The sequence below is a fragment of the Pseudonaja textilis genome, chromosome 1 (assembly GCF_049901715.1).
Source record: "Pseudonaja textilis isolate UNSWEBS1 chromosome 1, rPseTex1.2, whole genome shotgun sequence".
In the NCBI taxonomy this organism is placed as follows: Eukaryota; Metazoa; Chordata; class Lepidosauria; order Squamata; family Elapidae; genus Pseudonaja; species Pseudonaja textilis.
Genome location: NC_141990.1, coordinates 321,788,494 through 321,809,616, shown reverse-complemented (window position 1 = coordinate 321,809,616; position 21,123 = coordinate 321,788,494). Strand labels below are relative to the sequence as shown.

Below are 21,123 nucleotides of genomic sequence, written 5' to 3'. Positions count from 1 at the left end.
GCCATCAACCCCGCAATCAACAACCGAAAAGCCACACACAACAGGCACCATACAAATACCACACACAGAAAAGCCGAAAGCACAAAAGCTGTTCCCTGAGGATGATCTCCAGCACAAGTCTGAAAGCTCAGAAGGCAAAACCTCTGGTCCGGCTCACCAAACCCAGATTGGAGCCTGCAAAATTATCCCGGGACGCTTGCATGTTCACCTTCATTCGTGAAAAATCTTTTTTATTTTTATTTTTTTGGTTTAAATACTTTTGCATGTTATCGGACATGCCAGTGGGATCAAGTGAGGCATTTTCCGAATGTGAAAAAACTTCTGCTGCACAGAGAAGGAAAAAAAAAAAATTAGCCAGGCACGTCAAGAGCGTATTTTGGGTTCAATCTGCAGAGCGAGAGATCTTTGCATTCATCAGCTATGCTCAGGGGTGTCAAACTCACCTCGTCATGGTGGCGTTACATGACGTAGCGGGACTTTCCGCCCCCCTTTGCTAAACTGGGCATGGGTGTGGCCAGCATGTGATGCCCTTTGGGCCAGGAGGTTGACAGCCTTAGTACGTTGCCAAAGCAATATAGAAATGTGAGCTTCAAAGCTACTTGAGCAGTAACTTGCTCTACCGCCAGGTGGTGTCTAACTTGGGTGACTTTTAAGACTGGTGGATTTCAACTCCCAGAATTCTTGGAATGGAAGTCCACAGGTCTTAAAAAGTGGCCAAGGCCTATATACAAATCCCCCTTTTCCCCCCATGGAGGCGATTTAGGCAGGCCGCTCCCTGAAGAGCCTTCAGAACACCAATTTATCTGGGTAAATTGTAAATTGTACTTTTTTTTCCCCTCTTTTATTTATAGAAAATGGAATGCCTCGTAAAAGAAACACGTTTTCTTTTGAAAGGATGAGCGTGTGCGGCAGCACCTACAGAAACACGTTACCAAAATAAAAATAAAATAAAAAATATGAATGGCTTCACATACTGAGCTAGGAAGTGAAAACAACGAAGGTTAACTTAAGAGTCACAGTCAGTGGGTACGTTGAGTCGTAGTGTCGAGTATCTTTGTCCCTCGTCTTGGTTGCCATTTTGTACAGTTAAAAACAATAAAAACATTCAATAGTGACAGCTGAACCGGGGGTCGCTGGGCCGGCTTGCCCGCTCTTGTCCTGCAAAGCCCTCACCCGGGGCATTCGGTTCCGGTGGGCCACCTGGGAGGAATCCTCCTTGTCTGGGAGAGAGAGAGAGAGAAAGAGAGAGAGCCCATCATGAGAAAGGAAGACCAGGAGCCCCGTTCCCATCCCCAGCTGTGCTCCAGGTTGCTTCCTCTTTTGCAAAGGAATCATTACCCTGGCGGCAGCACCGAAATTGTTCAGGCCAGATGGACGTGGCTGCACCAGTTTCCTAACCTAGCCAGGACGGGTGGACTTTTAATTCCCAGAATTCCACCGCCAGAATGGGCGGGCTTGGATGCTCAGAATTCCCCAGATGAGACGAGTGGATGTCAACGCCTAGAGTTCCCCAGCTGGGATGTGCAGGACTTCCAAGTCCCAGAATTCCATCCTTGCTCGGGGAATGCTGGGAGTTGAACGCCGTTTGGTCCCAAAGTTGAGGAAAGCTGAGCTAGACGGCCTTTCCCTTCGCTCCAAGGAAAGACAAGAAGAAAATGAAGTAACCCAGGACTCTTACGGTCTAATTGGGAGGAGAACGTGGATCTCAAACATAGAAACAGATCCCTTGGGGCAGAGGTCTCTAACCTTAGCCAATTTTAAGACTTGTGGACTTCCAACTCCCAGAATTCCTCAGCCAGCTCAGTCCACAAATCTTAAAAGTGGCTAAGGTTGGAGCCCCCTGCCTTAGGGTGATCTTAAGAGCGCAGCTAGATAATGCAACATTAAAAAAAACCCTCCAAATGCTGTCTTGGGAGAGGAAGGGCCAGCTTGGGAAACAGGGGGGGAGACAAAGAGGTGTACAAAAACCATCTAGGTTTGCTATTTTAGGTCAAATGCATAATGAGAAAAGGTTAACCTTACTCTGAATTCAGAAGGCTGAAGGCGTCTTACCCAGACATTCCACCTCGCGGCATTAGGTGGCCACGCCGTGGTCTGCCCCCTCCTAGAAAAGACAGGATTAATTCACATTTGCCGGTCTGAATTGCTTTGATTTCCTCCACTCTAGATTTGCACAAAATTAGGAAAAGGAAACCTCTTGGAAGGAGAGCAGTGCTGAAAGTGGTGGGGTCCTTGGTGCTCTCTGCCCTGGGTTGTTTTCTTGCAGACATTTCATGACCCAGCCAGGTAGCATCATCGGTGCTGGATGGCAAGTGGGATTTGGTCTCTTGTTTGTACGGGTAGTCCTCAACTTACAACAGTTCACTTAGGTGGACCCTTCGAAACGACACCGGCACTGGAAAAAAGTGACCTACGACCCTTTTTTCACACTTACGGCTGTCGGCGGCATCCCCATGGCCGTGGGATTTACATTCGGATGCTCGGGAAAGGGTTCATAGTTATGACGACTGCAGTGTCCCGGAATCGTGCGATCCCCTTTGTGACCTTCCGGCAAGCAAAGTCCATGGAGAGACCAGATTCACTTAACAATCACGTTACTATTTTAACAATTGCAGGGATTCACTTAACAACGGTGGCAAAAAAAAAAAAAAAAAGTTGTAAAAGGGGGGTAAAACTCCCAACGAATTTTGGGCTCAATTGTAGCTGTAAGTTGAGGACTACCTGTATACAGTGGCTTGCCCTGTCGGTATTGTTTTCCTCTTGATAGTTCCTTAAATTAGGTTGCTGCTTACTACTGGGTTGCTTGTCTGAGTTGACAGTGGCCAGTCCCTTGACATAAACACAGAGGAAACCCCACACTCTTTTCTAGCACTGACGTTATATAGTTGGGTCTTGAAACGCCTGCAACAAAACAACCAAGATCAGAGGAAACCACAGAGTCCACAGATCAATCTTGAACTACAAGCTACGGATATTCCCTTCTGTTAATTTCTGAACCTATCCAATTTTGGGAACAGAGCTTCCTTCATAGGATCCCGTCTAATTATAAATGCCACTCCCAAAAGCTGTTTGAGCTGCAGCACCAATTGATCTCTCTTGTCAACTCCTAAAATATTTCTATGGTCTTTTTAGAGTGGCCAACAGAAAGGGAGGGGGGAGCAGTGCAAACCAAAACTGCTTTCTATACATAGTTTTCAAAGATAGTAACTAGGTGACTGAAGTTTCTGCTGTGCAAAATTCTAACTGGTGAGGATGACTGATGACTCTGGGCTATGGAGGTGTCCCATTGGAGGATATGAATTAGGATACACCCAAAGGGGTGGGGAGGAAAACCAGGGTCAAGGGTGACAATGAATGACGTGCTTCAGAGTCGGCTACACCCAGGCAGTGCCAGACATGTTAACTCCCAATAAATCCTTTTTAAGTTTTGGAAGTTTGGCTCGAGACTCGTGATTTAAATGGGGGTAACCGCTGGAATCCTGACAGTCTCCTTCTGCCCAAATGTAAGAGCCCTAACATTAACTAGAGAAAGAACGTCTGGACATAAGGATCTTGCAGTGCCTCCACAAAAGACTGGGTTGCCCTGGGACAGGAGAGCTGAAAGGGTGGAATATCTGGACATTAGTCAGACACTAAGCACTTATTCAAACAAGGACACCCACAATAAAGGGAAGGTTGGTCAATTCAACATTGAAAAAAAACGATCCTTCATTTCTTCAAATCATCCTTTGTCACTCGATTCGTTTCAAAAACAGTTAAGCATGAAGTAAAGTCCTTTTTTTTTAAATTGGGGAAATGATGTGACCTGCTTTAGGAGACTGTACAGGCCGTCCTCGACTTATGTTTCCTTTCATAACTGTTTGAAGTTACAACAGAACTGCAAAATGTGACTTATGACCGCTTTTCACACTTGCAGCATCCCCGTGATCAAAATCTGGACACTTGACGACTGGCATGTATTTATGACAACTGCAGTGTCCCGGGGGTTTCGTGGTCCCCTTTTGCGACCTTCTAAGCAAAGTCTACGGGGGAAAACAGATTCACTTCACAACTGTGTTGGTAACTTAAAAAACTACAGTGATTCGCTTAACAGCTGTTAAGAGAGGTCACCAAATGGGGCAAAACTCACTTAACTGTCTTGCTCAGCAATGGAAATTTTGGGCTCAATTGTGGCCGTAAGTCGAGGACTACCTGTAATCTGGAGAATGGAGAAAGGCTTAGAGGATAAGTAAACAGATAAGCATATATATATAGATATTTCTTTTCCTGGCTTTTCTGTTCTGCACAGAATAGGATCCTGGAAGGCTCAAACTTGCCCACGTCCTATCCCCAAAGCCTAAACAACGGAAGGAGCTTTTTCAAAGGAAAATTACCACTGTGAAGGGGAAAAAAAAAAAGAAGAATTACCTCGCCATCGCTCATGTTCACGTCCTGGTGGGCCCCCATCATCGTTCCCCGGCCAGGAGCGATCGGGATGGCCTTCAAATTTTCTAATGTGATCCCCCCAGTCACGTCCATCTCTGAAAGGCAAGGAGTCTGTCACGGATCCCGTGGTCAAAGAGTTTTTCTAAAACACTTCTAAGATAATCCCGAAAACTCTCAAATTCGGGAGGTCGTAAAAACTATCCACAGAAGAGAGAGCTTATATGGTAAACGTTTTAACGGGTTTTAAAAATACTTTTCTTAAAAAAAAAAGACACTGTTCAGAAGTGTGGTGTTATATCTATTGTATTTATGAATCATACTATCGTACTGAATGTTTGGATCAGCCAAACATTCACACCCCCGCCGTTACTGTGTTTCCCCCCAAATATGACCTACCCTGAAAATCCTAGCTTGATTTTTACACGTGCGCCCAATATAAGCCCTAAGATCCCACTAAGCCCTAAGATCCCAGCCCATTCCAGGGTGCAAGGGTAGGATAATCCGGAGCTCTGTTATCGGCTACAGAGGCCTTCAGGAAAGCCGTACCGGCTGCAGAAGAAATGGGCTGAGGTGTGCGAGGCCTGGTTGCAACTATACAAAGCTGAAGACGTTCCTGAAGGCCTCTGATAGCGAAAAGGAGGCTGGGGGCAACACCTGCAAATGGGGCGAGTCAGTGGATGACATCCCCCTCCCCCCACCCGGGAAAATAAGATTTGGTGCCTTTTTTGGTGGCAAATATAAATATATAGATCTTTGCTTGTTCGGGTTTTCTCCCGCGTAAGATTCGAAGTATCTAGGCAACGTTCGATGAAGTCTCATTCATCATCTTCAGGCTTCTGTCTTCGGCTCTTGCTTCTCAGAGTGAAGCAAGAGCCGAAGAGAAGCACTCTGAGACACTCACTCTGAGAAGCAAGAGCCGAAGACAGAAGCCTGAAGATGATGAATGAGACTTCATCGAAACGTTGCCTAGATACTTCGAATCTTACGCGGGAGAAAACCCGAACAACCAAAGATCCACATACAAATACCCGCGAGAACCTCAGAAAACATATATATATATATATATACACATACATATACATACACATACACACACATATATATATATGTTAGGTATTATTTTGAGGGAAATACAGTAGGATTGCTAAACGCTAAAGCAGCAGCTGTCTTCTCCGCACCATTTTCACTGAGTTTACAAATGTAAAAAAAAAATGTTGCTTTTCAGAAGGCAGAAAGGTTTAGTTGAAAGCTCCTGTTGAAGTTCCCATGGTGAGGCCAGCGCTGACTCTCCTGCCTTCTGGTTAAGACCTGGTTCTGCCAACTGGCCTGAAAGGGTGTGTGTGTGTGTGTGTGTGTGTGTGTGTAAAAGAGTGTCATGCAACCCCTGGAGTGATTGGTGAGTTGAAGGTGCTTCCTCAGCCTTTTAACTCAGCAACTGTTCTTTTCAACCCAGTTTTAATCTGGTTGTGAGCTTCGTTTTGAATTATGGCCTTCATGTCATTTTACTGGTTTATTTGTAAACTGCCCAGAGTCAAGGAAATATGATGAGTGATGTAGAAATTCGATTAACAAATAAACAAACCACCTATAGGTAGGTATCGCTTAATGTCCACTTGCTGAATAACTGTTTGAAGTTTCAATGGACCCTTGAAAAGCTATTTATGGCCCTTTTGGGAATTTCAATGTCTGTGGTCACATATGACTGCATTTTGGACGCTTGGCAACTGACTCACCTTCATACCTGGCTGCAGCGTTTTCCAGTCATATAACAGCGATTCAGAATGTTTTCTGCCAGTTTCCAGACTTTTCCAGCAAGAAAAGGCCGCGGGGAATAAACATTGATTCACTAAATCACTCCAAAGGTTGTGGTTCTTGGAGTTTGGGCCATCCCAGTGCCCTCCTGTGGTCACCTGAACCTATCTGGGTGCTTGGGAACCTGTTTGGACTTGCACCCGGTTGCACCCCGCGATCATCCTTTGCTAGCTTTCCCGATGGATTCCCCAGAAAGCCAACGGGGAAGCCAGCAGGAAGGTTATAGATCGCTGGTGTAAGTCTCCTCTACTCTCAAACCTTCCCTCAGGCCCCGAGCACTCACATCATGATGGGCTGCCACGAAGGAAAGGCGGGTCAACCTATTCTCCAAAGCCCCTGAAGGCAGGACAAGAAGCAAAGGATAGAAAGTAACCGAGGAGAGAAGCAACCTAGAATGAAGGAGGGAATTCCTGACATTTAGAACAATTCCACCAGTGGAACCACTTGCTCTAGAAGCTGTGAACCCTCCAGCACCGGAGCTTTTCAAGAAGAGATTGGACAGCCATTTGTCTGCAATGCTCCAGGGTCCTCCTGCCTGTGGAGAAGATTGGACTAAAAGATCTCCTGGGTTCCTTCTATTAATTACTCTGTTAAACTCTCACATACTTTCTGTAGAGGTTCTCTTGTCGTCCAGGCCATGGTTGTCCCACAGGTGGGTTTTTTTTCAGGAGGAAACTGGCCTTTCCTGTTTTTTTTCTTTGATATTTGTAAGTTTACTGACCTCTCTTTTTCGACACTGGAATTTGCAACTGAATAATCCCTGGACGGACTGAACTAAGTGAATGATATATGGACTGTTTTGACTATGCTTTAACTCTTGCTGGAATAAACTATTTAATTAGCACCGTGTATCTGTTTTACTGAGTGTAAGCTACAAAAACGTTTATCTCACATATTTTGCCTGCCTGACTGACTGCCCTGCAGATCCTGCTAGGGTGTATCCCTAACAACGTTTCACTCCTCATCCAAGAAGCTTCTTCAGCTCCATTCCCCACCATCCAGCCAGAATTGAAGAAGCTTCTTGGATGAGAAGTGAAACGTCTCCAAAGAAAAAAAACAGGAAAGGCCAGTTACCTCCGGAAAAATAAAAGCACCTTTGGGTTTCACACCTTCCTCAACCCATGTGTCACTTCTTATGTCCTCCACCAACCCACATGGCACATCTGGCGTATCCTCCCCTTCAACCCCCACCCCCCAAAAACCCCCCCAAACAAACAAACCCCAGCCACTAACCTATCCGCAGGCCTGGGACTTGCAACTTCCCATTGGCTCCCCCACTGGCTGTGGGAAGCTGGCAAGACGTTGCCTAACCTAACGACCGAGGGATTCGATTAACAACGATTAGCAAACCCAGGACTGCCTTTGCTAAATGATTCAGTTGCACTTGATGACCAGATCGTGGGAAACGAAGGCAACTGGGGTCCTGATTGCTGTTGTAAGTCGAGGATTCCTTGCAGCTACGGTCCGCTTGTAACTTAACTGGTTTCTGGACCTCGACACCATTTTCAAGCCACTCACCGGGACTGTGGAGGTATTCTCCGCCCCTCATTCATGCGCCTGTCCGACCCATAGCTGCCCCAGCCGTCTCTGGAGTGGCGATCTGGATCCCTGTGGCGTTCCTCTGCATAGCGCTGAAAGAGGGGAAGGAGAGGAGAACAGCAATGATCCAACGGGTACAGGGGAGGAATACTAAGGGAGGCACTGGCGAAGATTTCGGAAGCTGGGCAGTAAGTTCCCTACTACAAGGAGAAGATAAAAGGCAGGGGAGTGCCACAAAGGTTGTGTAGCAGGTATTTCGATGAGCTCTTGTTTTGCCTGGTGGCTCATTTGTCCTAAAGAAGATACCAGAAGCTCACAAGCAACTGAACTAAGGAAACAGCCTGAAGCATTGGGACTTTTAAAAGGTTTCAGGCTTTTCAAGAGCTGCAAAGCACCGCTTTCTTCAAAGTGCTACAGAGCGTTAAAAAATTCTGGGGTCAGATATTGGTTCAGAATTTTTTTTTGAAAAATGTGTATAAAATTGAAGCTTTTGTTTTAGGAAGGGCAGATAACACAGAGTGATAGGCCCGGAAGACACCCGAGGTCTTCTAGACCGATCCCCTACGCAAGGCAGGAGATCTTATAGCGGGGTTTCAAACGGGCTGTGTCATGTGATGCATCATGTGACTTTTTCCCCGTTCCCTAAACCAGGCGTGGCCAGCGCGTGATGCATCCGGCCCGTGGGCTGGGACTTTTGACAGCCCTGCCTTACGCCATCCCAAAATAACAGAATAACGGTGTTGGTAGGGACCTTGGAGGACTTCTAGACCAACCTCACCCCCAAGTAGAAAACCCTGTATCGTTTCAGACAAACGATTGTCCAGTCTCTTCCGAAAAACCTCCATTCCCCACCAGCCAGTCAGAGCTGAAGAAGCAAAACATTTTCAAGAAAAAAACCCCAGAAAGTCCAGTGGCCTCTAGGAAAAGCACCTCCGGGACAGTCATGACCTGGATGACTGAGAGTCTCCATAGAGCTCCAGTGCTGGAGCGTCTACAGCTTCTGAAGGCAAAGTCGCCCCACTTGACGGGATTGTTCTCCCTGTCAACCTTTCATCTTATCAAATGCACAATGAACGGGACTCACCTGCCTCTCTCGGTCTCCTATCATCCCCCGGGACCCTTCTCGCCTGGGAACAAAATACAGTCATCATGTCAAATTGTTGGCCTGGATTGATCCCCCAAGGTCCTACGTTAAGCTATACCGTACAGGCAGTCCTTGCGTTACGACCACAACTGGGCCCAAAATATCTGTTGCTAAGTGAAATATTTGTTAAGTGAGTTTGCCTCATTTTACAACTTTCCCTGTCGTCGCTGTAAAAAGTGAACCACTGCATGTGTTTGAGTTAGTAACGCGGTTGTTAAGTGAACTTGGCTCCCCATTGACTTTGCTTGTTGGAAGGTCTTAACCGGATCACATGACCCCAGGACACTGCGACCGTCATAAATAGGAACCAGTTTCCAAGCATCTGACTTTTGATCACACGACTATAAGGATGCTGCAACCGTCGTTAAGTGTGAAAAACGGTCCTAAGCCACTTTTCTTCAGAACCGTTGTAACTTTGAAGTCACCAAATGAATTGTCGCAAGTTGAGGACTATCTGTCCTAATTACTCAAGGCTGCTCTCAAAGAGCTTCTACAGGTAGAGGTTTTGTTTACTGACTGTTTGTTCATAGTTACAATGGCACTGAAAAAGGTAACTTATGACTGGTCCTTGCACTTATGTCTTGTTGCAGTGTCCCCAAGATCAGCATGTGTTTACAAGGGTTGCGGCATCCCAGAGTCACCGGATCGCCATTTGCAACTTTCTCAGCTGGTTTCTAATAAGCAAAGTCGATGGGGGAAGCCGGATTTGCTTTAACAATCACACAATCCACTTAACGTCACTGATTTGTTTAACAACCATGGCAAAAAAGGCTGTGAAAAATTAGGCACAACTAACTTAAGCAACATCCACACTTAGCAGTGGAAATTGTGGTCCCATTTGTGGTTTTAAGTTGAGGACTCTGTGCATTTCAAATATTTAGGGGCAGAGTTTAGAGTTGGGGTGAGAAATATTTTCCCCCCTCAAAATTATGCTGAACAGGAATCCTTTGTGGAGGAAAAAAAAAAAGTCTGAACTTCGCCGGAACAGCACTCTGCTTCTGAACATTTGAACTACAGGGAGTTGGAATATTGTGTTAAATTATCTAATCCGAGCTGAGAATATTATATATTAATATCCACATGGTTTGCTAGGCCTTTTAATCGAGGACCTCTCTCCAAGACCCTGAGGAACTGAGGAAAGAGTTTCTTCTTCTAGATAAAGGGGTCCCCAAACTTAGCAACTTTTAAGGCTTGTGGACTTCAACTCCCAGAATTCCTCAGTCAGCTATGTCGAAGGGAACGATAATAGAATATCCACAGTAAAAGGGTTAATTTACATTGAGCCTCCTGGGGTGGGTGGTGGTGGGGAACAGATCCCTGCAATTAATTTAACAACTTTTGACTTTAAAAATCATGTTCACCGTAACACGTTAGGATCTGAATGGTCACTTTCTTCTTAGAAACAGTGGCAGGCAAGCAAGCGGATTTAAGAAGGGAAGAGGATTAAGAGGAGGGCAGCTGGACAGAGGAAAGGCTCGGGGATGGGGGAAAGGAGGAAGCTAATGCGGTTGAACCCCCCAAATCCTCTTCGCGACAAACTTAAACCAGGTGTGTCCAACCTGCAGCCCACTGGAAAGCCGGTAACGAGGCCCCACAAGATAATTAAAAAATACAGAAAAGTAAAGGAAGTTTGTTATTTATAGACATTAACTAAACATCAATGTGGCTCAGGCCAAGGCCAAAGGTTGGACAACCATGAACTCAACAGTCACGTTGATGAAGCCAAATGGAGAGAAACTACAGGTAACCCGCGACTTAAAAACAGTTCGTTTAATGACCGTTCAAAGTTACAACGGAACTGAAAAAAAAGTGACTTATGAACGTTTTTCAGGTACCACCTTTGCGGCCTTTCCAGGATCATGTGATCTAAATTCACACGCTTGGCAGCGTGGTTGGTTCATACTTATGACCGTTGCTGTCTCCGAAGGTCATGTGATCCCCTTTTGCGACCTTCTGACAAGCAAACTTATCTTATCAACTGCCGTGATTCACTTAAGAGCTGGGTCTGGAAAGGTCGCAAAATGGGGCAACACTCCCTTAACAAATGTCTCACTTAACAATGGAAATTTTGAGCTCAACCGTGGTCCTAAGTTGAAGACTACCTATATATGATGCTTTCTCCCTAACTACCAAAAGCAGAACAGGTTAAAAAAAGGGTGACAATGTTTACATAAGATTAAATTTCAATTTGTGAACTAACTTAGGGGCAAGTGGGTTGTTAAAGAACATTTACCTCGAGTTAAACAAAAAGGAATACGGGTAGCCCTTGACTGATGACCATAAGGGAGTCTGGAATGGAACAGGTCACAAGATTGTAACTTGTTTTTATGACCTTTATTGCAGTGGTCGTTAAGTGAATGTGGTGGACATTAAGCAGATCTGTTTTTATCCAGTGTGGGGTTTTGTTTTGGGTTTTTTTTTTGCTGGAAACTACAAGTAAACACTGAAAACCAGTCCCCAAAAGAATAAAACTTTGAAATCGATGGTCATGGGACGAGGAATGCTGCAAACAGACGCGCAGTGACTAGTCAGTTGCCAAGTGTCCTAAATATGATCCCAGGCCCATGGGGTGTGTGGGTGTTACGTGACTGTGAGAACTTTGCAATTGGCATTATGAACGTTTTGCGGGGCTCAGTAGTAACGTGGAACGGTCGTAAAGGGAGGACTACCCGTAATCCACTTTTCCGCAGGTACCCTTGAGGATGAACCAAAAACTTCCCCAACAGGAAAACGTGTCGTTCGCAGGCTTACCTGTCTAGAGGATGGCCCTGGTACCTTCCTCGTTCCCTGTGATCAAAGTCATGGAACCGATCCTGGCGGCCGAAATCTGAGCGGTGACGATCGTCCATTGCCATCCGCTTGGCTTCTGACCAGTAGGGATCATCCCTCCTGCAAGCAACATGAGGTCAAGAGATCAGCCTAAACAAACTTTCCCCCTGATCTCCTAAGTGGCTGCCGGATGCAATGTAAAGGGGATGAAACCTAATTCACAATAGAGGAGAGTATTTGTAGCTTGGGATTGAAATGAAGGGTCCCTGGTGCCGTCTGAGCTGGGTTGTTTTCTTGCAGAGACGTTTCATGACCCAACTAGGTAACATCATTGGTGCTAGAAGGGAGTGAAGTTTGCAGGATGGAGGAAAAGGAGGAGGACTGTGGGGCCCTTGGGTATACTCTAAGTTTGGTTGTTTTCTTACAGACGTTTCATGATCCAATTAGGGAACATCAGTAGTGCCAGAAAAGAGCAAACTCCACATTCCCTTGTAGCACTGATGATGTTACCTAGTTGGGTCATGAAAGGTCTGCAAGGAAACAACCCAGCTCAGAGAGCACCAAGCACCCCACAATCATCCTCCTGTTTCTCCTCCTCCCCCCACTCCTTCTCCACTCCACAAACCCAGTCCTCCTTTTCCTACTGCCCCACACCCATCTAGCACTGATGATGTTACCTAGTTGGGCCATGAAAGGTCTACAAGGAAACAGCCCAGCTCAGAGGACAGCAAAGGCCCCTCACCTGACCCCACAGTTGCAACTATGACCCTTCACCTGCCATCCATGTCATATGGCCTCCGCAGGGCCACACGCCTCTCCTTGTCGTAGCGCAGCTGCTCGTGCTGCCGCCGCAGCTCCTCTCTCTCCCGCTGGATCCGTTCCTGCTCTCGTCTCCGCTCGTGCTCAATGTACATCCGCTCTCTCTCCAGCCGCTCCCGCTCCATCTGCTCCCGCTCCAGGCGCGCCCGTTCAAACTCCAGCTTCTCACGGGTGATCTCCAACCTCTTCCGCTCCTCCTGCTCCCAGATGGCTTGCAAGCGCAAGCGCTGCCTTTCTCGGCGATCACCGGTGCTGTGAGGCAGAGAAAGACGGTTGGCTCTGGTCAGCAGGCTGTTTCTGCCGTTCACTTCCTCCTATCCTGTTTCCCCATCGAAGGAATGAGTGGCCAATCACCAGGAGACTGGGAGTTCTGGTCCTGCCTTAGGCATGAAAGCTGACTGGGTGACTTTGGGCCAATCACCAGGCTACTATGAGTTCTAGTCCCACCTTAGGCATGAAAGCTGACTGGGTGACTTTGGCCAATCATCAGTCAGGAGACTGGTCCCGCCTTAGGCAGGAAATCTAACTGGGTGACTTTGGGCCAATCACCAGGAGATGGTGAGTTCTAGTCCCGCATTAGGCATGAAAGTTGTCTGAGTGACTTTGGGCTAGTCACTCTCTCCCTCGCCCAACCTATTTCACTGGATGGTTGTTGTAGGGAAAATAGGAGAAAGAAGGTGTATTGTATTATGTATGTTCACCACCTTGAATTGCCTATAAGCGAAATCTAAAAATAAACACAGCAGAGTGGCAAGGAGTCCCAAGTACCGTACCTCCTTGATTAGTTTATTATAATTGCTTGTATTAACCTTTTGCTTAAGTACAGCAATACAAAAGATAGGACCTTTTGATATTAGAAGGGCATATCAAAAGATCAGCCTTCTCTAAAACAGGCAAGCGCTTGTTTTGGCAAAAAAAGAAAAAAAGGTCCCAAATCATGGTCACGTGACCACCCAGCGCTGCACGACTGTAAATGCAGGTGGGTTGCAGAGCACCCAAAATGTGGTCATGTGACCACGGGGAGGGAACTGGGCCTTTGGAACTTCAAATACGGCTCCTAACTTTTGGGCGTCCGTCGTAACTTCGAATGGTCATCAAGCGACCAGTTGTACGAAGGATTACTTTGTACAATAGTCTTTTTTTTAAAAAAAAATCAGCACAATGGTTGGTGTGACAGGAACCCAAAGTGCTTTTTTTCCCCCCAGAGGCAACTGGACTTTCTTCGTTTTTCCTCGAAGACGTTTCGCTTCTCGTCCAAGAAGCTTCTTCAGTGCTGATTGAATGGTGAGGAATGGAAAGGTTTGTGTTTCTTGCAGTCCTTCACCATTCAGTGAGAGCGGAAGAAGCTTCTCCGAATGAAAAGCAAAACGTCTTCAAGGAAAAAAACAAAGGAAGCCCAGCTGCCCCTTGGGGAAAAAAAAAAAAAGGCACCTCTGGGACAACCAGGACAACGGAGAATCTCAGCAGACATTTATGACAGGAGTTTTACCCAAAATGGAGAAGGCTGTAAGTAAATATGGCACAGGTTAAAAAAAATAATTGGAACACAACCCCAGACCGAGCCCCTTCTTTTAGCCTGTGGGTCTCACCGGTGCTGTTCTTCACTCGGTCGCTTGTCTCGGGCTTTGTTGAACGGCACGGAGCCTTGTCGCTCCCGGCTCTTTTCTCTGCTCTCTGACTTGCGGTCCTGACTTTTCTCGCTCTGCATTTCAAGACACAGCACAAGGTTTGCAACTTCTGACTCCTTACAGGGAAGGGTCACGTTTGGAAAGGAAAAGGAAGATCGAGTGAACTGCCTTGGCTCTAGAGGGACCCGGGCTCTCTGCTACACGGTGCCGAAGAACCACTGCTAAAATAAACCGGCCCAACTTTTGTCTATTAACGGACTTCAGGTAGGGGAAAACTCGGGTAGGAAATTATTTTCCGGTTTCAATCTGTCTTTGAAAAGCAGAGTTTCAGCCTCTCCGTTTTTCTCTTTCTTCCAATCCCAAAGCAACCAGCAGCAGCAGCGTTAGAAACGTTCTGATAAAACAGAAGCCAATTCTAAAATAGCAGCCGGCAGCATGGCAAGTTTGTGCATTAATTACGGGTAGTCCTTGATTCGTGGCCACAACTGAGTCCAAAATTTCTGTTGCTAAGCGAAGACATTGGTGAAGTGAGTTTTGGTCCCATTTTACGACTTTCCTTGCCAGTGTTGTTAAGTCAATCACTGCAGTGGTTCAGTTAGTAACATGGACATTAAGAGAATCTGGCTTTGCTGGTCAGAAGGTTGCAAAAGGAGGCTGCATGACCCCCAGGGCACCGCAGCCGCCCTAAATATAAATCAGTTGGCCAAATGCCTGAATTTTAATCATGTGACCCATGGGGAGGCTGCAACTGTCATAACTGTGAAAGACAGTCATAAGTGGCTTTTTTCAGTGCCTTTGTAACCTTGAACGGTCACTAAATGAACTGCTGTAAGTTGAGGACTACTTATATTTGAATCACGACTCCAGAATCAGAATTGGGAAATGTATACATCACCTGCTCTAAATGACAACCAATCACGCTCTCAAAAGCTACCATTTTCAGGCTATTGTCCCTGAGCATCCACGTCTAACATGCCTAAAAGATACTACAAAACCCATGTGCCGTGTGCATTCTCATGTGGTCCTCCCTGCTAAGATTGTTTTCAGTTCCAACTCTGCAAGACTGAAACTAGTTTCATAAAAAAAAAAAAAAAAGATGAAAAGGCCACCAAGTTTCTTTGCATGTAATTCTTTGCTGCCAAATTAGGGGTACATAAAAGGGAAAGCAGAGGAACATGGGTGCTAGAAACCCGTTTGGAAGGTAAAAGCAGGACAGTTGCAAGGACTCCCAACGAAAACACAATCAAAATCTCCTCAAAGGTGCCTTGCTGTGCTGTTTTTGCTTAAAAGCTCAAACTAAACTGCTGCTTTGGTCACCATCTTTTGACAGGGATGTTCTGTGTTAGTTCTGCATTCTTAAAGAGTATTACATTCCCTAATGGAGCCACGATTGCGTTTTTATATTTAAGGACAGGCTTTTGGGAAAAGATTTAAGATCAAAAGATCAAACTACATCAGGAGCTAACACCCCTACCCCGCCCCGCTAATAAAAGAAGAACAGAAACTGGGGTATGTTGAAGGCCACTAAGTTCTTTTATGTCCTGGTATTTTTGAAGATGAAAGAACATCGAAGTACGCTGATCTAAATTTAAAGCTATCTTCATCAGGAACACCCCAAAAAGCCTTCAAAATAACAGAATTGGAAGGGACTATGGAGCTCTTCTACTCCAACCCCTTGCCCAAGCAGGTGATTCTATACCATTTTAGACAAATGGTTGTCCAATTTCTTTTTAAAAAACGCCAGTGATGAAGCACCCACAACTTCTGGAGGCAGGTATTTCCATTGGTTAACTGTTCCAACTGTCAGGAAATTAGTACTAAGTTGCTTCTCTCCTTGATTAGTTTCCATCCATTGTTTCTTGTCTTGCTTTCTGCTGTTTTGGAGGATAAAGTTGACCCCTTCTTTTCTGTGGCAGCCCCTCAAATATTGGAACATTGCTATCATTTCACCCCTAGTCCTTTTTTTCATACCCAATTCCTGCAATATTCTTCATGTTTTCTTTGAGAATCAGGAATAAGCAATAATAAATATATATTATAAAATCTTTTGGTTTGCTGGGCATAAAGATTTCCAGTCCACCTTAAGACTTAATAATCAAAATCAGCTTCAATAAAGAATCTTAAAGGTTTCACGTTGATTTTCCCATTTGCAATGTGCGGGGTGAAAGGATGTTTACTTCTTAGTATCAAGTTTCCAATGGAAAGACACACTTAATTTCCCACAATAGAAGATGGACGGCAAAGGTGATGGGGCTGGCAGAGATGGCAAAATTGACCATTTGAATTAAAGAGAAAAGAATTTAAGTAGTTTTTGTTTCCATTTGGAAACCACTGATGGATTTTGTACTTGAAATTGGAAAAAAAAAAAAAACCTGAGATCCTAATTTTAGCTTTTTATGATTAGAATGATTTTGCTGTTATAGGCTCGCAGTATTTAGAAAGGTTAAGTAAAATGGTTGAGGCTGTAATTATTATTTTATTGTACCGCACTGAAAAAAAGTTGGAAGTTTCCCCCCCGTTCTTATTTTTGAGGAAACACGGTAGCAATTGGAACAAGAAAGGCTAACAATTTCACTTACTCTTTCCTTTGATTGCGATGTGGTCTTCACTCTGATAACTGGTTCACCCTTGGACTTATCCATTATCACGGTTCTTTCTATCCCTTTGCTCCCTAGGCAAAAGCAAAGAGATTGGATGACGCAAGTCAGCAGCGAACAGCTTAGGGCTGCGTTTCCCAACCTTGGTAACTTTAAGATAGGTGGGTGGACCAACTCCCAGAATTCCCCAGCCGACTTAGAATTATGGGTGTTGGAAGTCCACACATTTTAAAGTTGCCAAGTTGAGAAATATGGCTTAGGTTTTTTTTTTAAAAAAAAAAATTACCTGATTTGGGAGTCTTAGATTTATCGGCAGATCCAGATTTCTGCTCTTCTTTCCCCTTTTCGTCCTTTTCATCCACTTTGTTACTATCTTCTTTTGAATCAGCTTTTTCATTCTTTTTCGCACTGGAACCCCTGAAAAAGCAGTTGTTCAGAATGTTTAGAGCAGACCTGGGTATTTTAATTAACTAATTAATATTCTGCCTTTATGATTATTTTTTTATAAATAACTCAAAGCGGCTAACACATCTAATACTCTTCCCTCCTCCTATTTTCCCCACAACAACAACCCTGTGAGGTGGGTTGGGCCGACAGTGGCAGTCATGTGACTGGAATGTGGGCGCTTGGCAACCGGCTCACATAGACAACTGTTGCAGCATCCTGTGGTCACATGATCACAATCTGCACCCAACAAGCAAAATCAATGGGGGAAACCGGGTGCACTTATCGATTCAGGGTAAAAATGGTCATAAAAATTGGTTTGGTCACGTGACTTGTTTAATGACCACATTGCTTAGTGACTGAAATTCTGGTTCCAAGGGTGATTCTAAATTGAGAACTACTTGTAAAAATGATAGCCTAGGCCAGCGCTTCTCAACCGTGGCAAGACCTGTGGATTTCTACTTCCACAATTCCTCTGCCAGCCACGTTGGCTGGGGGATTCTGGGATTTGAAGTCCACATGTCTTTTAAGTTGCCACGGTTGAGAAACACTGACCTAAACAGAGGTCCACATATAAGGTCCGCTGCCAGGCCAACGAGGAGCAAAATATATTTGGGGTCAGTGGTAGGCAATACTGCCTCAGGCAGACCCCTCCGTAATCCACAGCGGTGTAAGGGGAAGAATAAACAGCAGAAGGTGATTTGCAGAAGGTGATCTGTTATAATAGCCAATCCCAATAAATTTCAGCCTTCCCATGCTGTTGATTTCTTGGTCTGCTCTACAAAATGAGAGTGGGAGAAACGCAGCAAGGCAAGGAGACTTTTCCTTTACTAGATGCTAACAAGAGTTAACTGAAATGTGACGACGTATTTGTGAAAGTGACTGCAGAAGAGGATCAGGCTGAGCCCGAGGGTGGGGTCAAATGCATCACCAGTTTGGAATTGCTGAAAGCGACCGAAGGCAATTCCCACCCCCTTGAAGTAACAGAATAACAGAGTTGAAAGGGACCTCGGAGATCTTCTTGTTCAAACAGGAAACCCAATACTAGAGGTCTCCAAACTTGGCAATGTTAAGATTTGTGGATTTCAACTCTTAACGTTGCCAAGTTTGGAGACCCCTGCCCTATCCCCTTTCAGACGAACGGTTGTCCAATCTCTTCTTAAGAACCTCCAGCGTTGGAGCACCTACATCATTAGTAGATCAGATTCTTATGAACAGATAGCATGAAATAAAACTTGTAAGGCTTTTGAACTCTAAGCTGGTGCCCGATTTCCTGCGTTGGACAGTGGTTTCTGAAGGGGGGGGGAGTGAGGAGTAAACTTCCCACATTACTATGAGCACGGCTGATAAACTGAAAGACGAAGTAGGCTGCAGAACTTACCTATCACCAGAGGACGTTTCAGTCTTCCCCTCACTGTCCTTTTTATCCAAAAGCTTCCTCGTGGCAGGTTCGTTCTTTGCCTGAAAGTTTATTGGATCATCAGAAAAATGAAGCGACGGGTTATTCTGCCCACCAGCCTGGGGGCTCGGGGGAGGAAGGAGGCCTCACTTACTCTTTCGACTGAGATTATTTTGCCATGCAGCTCCGTCTTGTGGCAATGGGCAATGCATTTGGTAGTTTCTTCAGCTGTGGACATTGTCACAAAACCATAACAGCGAGCCCCTGGGCTACGGGCGTTGGTCACCACCTTGGCACCAACCACCTGGAGAAGAGAAAGCACACGTGGTCTCGGGAACTGCTGGTTGAAGATCCATCGCATCCAGCAACCTTCTGACATCAACCACCAGACCAGACCCCAGATTACTGGGGGCAATAGGCTGACTCTGTAAACTACTTAGAGAGGGCTGTAAAAGAACGGTGAAGCGGTATTATAAAGTCTAAGCGCTATTGCTGTTGCCTGCCCACTGCCAGGAGTTCGATCCTCGTTTGTTCAAGGCTGACTCAGCCTTCGGTTCTTCCAAGGTTAATCAAACGAGGACCCAGATGGTTGGGGGCAATACACAAATGTTGCTTCTACATTGTAAACTGATGCCAGAGGGCTGTAAAGCAGGGGTACCCACCCTCCATGCTGCGAATCGGTATCAATCCACGGCCCATTGGAAAATAATCCACTCAAGTGGATGGCGAGTGCGCCAAATCTGACTTGTGCGTGAAAAATCTTCCCCCTTCTTCTCCCCCACAATGAGTCTGTGGAGCCAAAATGGTTGGAGACCATTGCTGTAAAGCATCAGGGGGCTGTGTATAAGACCCAATGCTATTTATACTACTAGTATCCTGATAGAGGACACGAACCAGTGCTACACCTTGTGTTAGAAGGGAGATGAAAGGAGCCTGTAACCAAACGGATCATCTTTGGACTTAAGGAATAAAAACAAGAGCAGCCTTACTTTCCCGTATTTGCTAAAGAGGTTCTTCAGGTCAGTTGCTCGGGTACTGGAAGCAAGGCCACTGACCCAGAAGTTCCGACCGGTGCTAGTGCTACTGTGACCTAGTTGGAAACAGAAAACAAAAGCATGTGATGTGGGCAGTCCAGCCACTTTCACGGCTGGCCAGCCTTTGAAAGGAATGCAACTCCAGAAAAATCTTTTACCTTCTACTAAAATCTGTTCTCAACCCAATGGCTCGCCCCACCCCCACTGGAAGAAGGTGTGTGCTGTTGGTCAAAGGACTCCAGCCAGCAGGATCCAGAAGGGCCTTTTCTGCTGTGGCTCCCACCCTCTGGAACCATCCTGTCCCTCCAGGTGAGAGTTGCCTCCACCCTCTTCGCTTTCCAGAAGAGCCTTTGAAATCCGGCTCTGGGGGCGTCTCACGCTGGAAGTGGATTCAGAGAAGACTACGGCCTCCACCACATTGTCTGTTTTTTATTTTAATGTTAATATCTATCAGTTTGTTTTCTATTGTGGCTTTTATCGTGTAAGTCACTAGATGGTAAGATGGAGGAGGAGAAGAGTAGAGTAGAGCAGACTAATTCCCTCAACACTGTTCAACCATTACGAAGTCTGCACTTCTATTACTGTTAATCTTCTCACCACTCCTTCTCACCCATCCTCTCCCACTTGTGACTGTGTGACTGTAACTTTGTCGCTTGTATCCTTACAATTTATACTGACTGTTTCCTAGTAGGATTTGATTGCTTACTGTACCCTATGACTATTATTAAGTGTTGTACCTGATGATTCTTGACTCTTGACGAATGTATCTTTTCTTTTATGTACCCTTATGTACACCTTATTTCGTTGTTCTCAGGTTTCTGAGTACAATGACAATAAATTTATCTATCTATCTATCTATCTATCTATCTATCTATCTATCTATCTATCTGAGAGCATTTGCACCAAGAAAAAAATTCCTTGTGTGTCCGAGCACACTTGGCCAATAAACTATTCTATTCTATTCTATTCTATTCTATTCTATTCTATTCTATTCTATTCTATTCTATTCTATTCTACTCTACTCTACTCTACTCTACTCTACTCTACTCTATTCTACTAGAATGAGTTGGAAGAGACCTTGAAGGTTTTCTAATCCAACCTCCTGCTTAGGAAGGAAACCCTATACTATTTTATTCATTTATTAGATTTGTATTGTCGCCTATTCACCATGGTGACTCAAGGCAGCTTACAACATACAAAACCACAATTTAAAACAAGAAAACTCGTAAAATCACCCCCCACCCCATCCCAGCAACAGCAGATTACATGAGCCATTTAATGGGCTCCATCCCGTTCTGGATTCCCCAGGCCCGCTGGTAGAACCAGGTCTTCAACGCCTTCCGGAAGAGAATCAGAGTGGGGGCTAGTCTAATCTCTGGTGGGGGGGATGTTGTTCCAGAGGGAGGGAGCCACCACGGAGAAGGCCCGTCTTCTGGGTCCCATCAGAAGTATCTCCCTCAGGGATGGGACAAATGGTGGCCCAATCTCTTCTTAAAAACTTCCAGTGTTGAAG

At 45.4% G+C, this 21,123-nt stretch overlaps 1 protein-coding gene across 2 annotated transcripts in view; it reads right to left on the bottom strand.

The window, feature by feature from the left end:
* Positions 1–867: 867 nt before the first annotated feature.
* LOC113435353 (scaffold attachment factor B1-like) overlaps positions 868–21,123 on the bottom strand; it is a 34,025-nt gene continuing 13,769 nt past the window's right edge. Inside the window, exons 9-21 of one of the 2 annotated variants that reach the window (XM_087922656.1) lie at positions 19,566–19,666; positions 18,731–18,880; positions 18,559–18,638; positions 17,020–17,150; positions 16,716–16,807; positions 14,098–14,210; positions 12,464–12,760; positions 11,672–11,809; positions 8,861–8,903; positions 7,756–7,868; positions 4,408–4,520; positions 2,023–2,104; positions 868–1,220 (exon numbers count right to left, since the gene is read on the bottom strand). In XM_087922656.1, coding sequence (XP_087778782.1) covers positions 2,049–2,104; positions 4,408–4,520; positions 7,756–7,868; positions 8,861–8,903; positions 11,672–11,809; positions 12,464–12,760; positions 14,098–14,210; positions 16,716–16,807; positions 17,020–17,150; positions 18,559–18,638; positions 18,731–18,880; positions 19,566–19,666 — 1,427 coding nt within the window. In that variant the 3' untranslated portion in view covers positions 868–1,220; positions 2,023–2,048. The remainder of the gene's footprint in view (positions 1,221–2,022; positions 2,105–4,407; positions 4,521–7,755; positions 7,869–8,860; positions 8,904–11,671; positions 11,810–12,463; positions 12,761–14,097; positions 14,211–16,715; positions 16,808–17,019; positions 17,151–18,558; positions 18,639–18,730; positions 18,881–19,565; positions 19,667–21,123) is intronic. The other variant, XM_087922655.1, reaches the window with a different exon arrangement.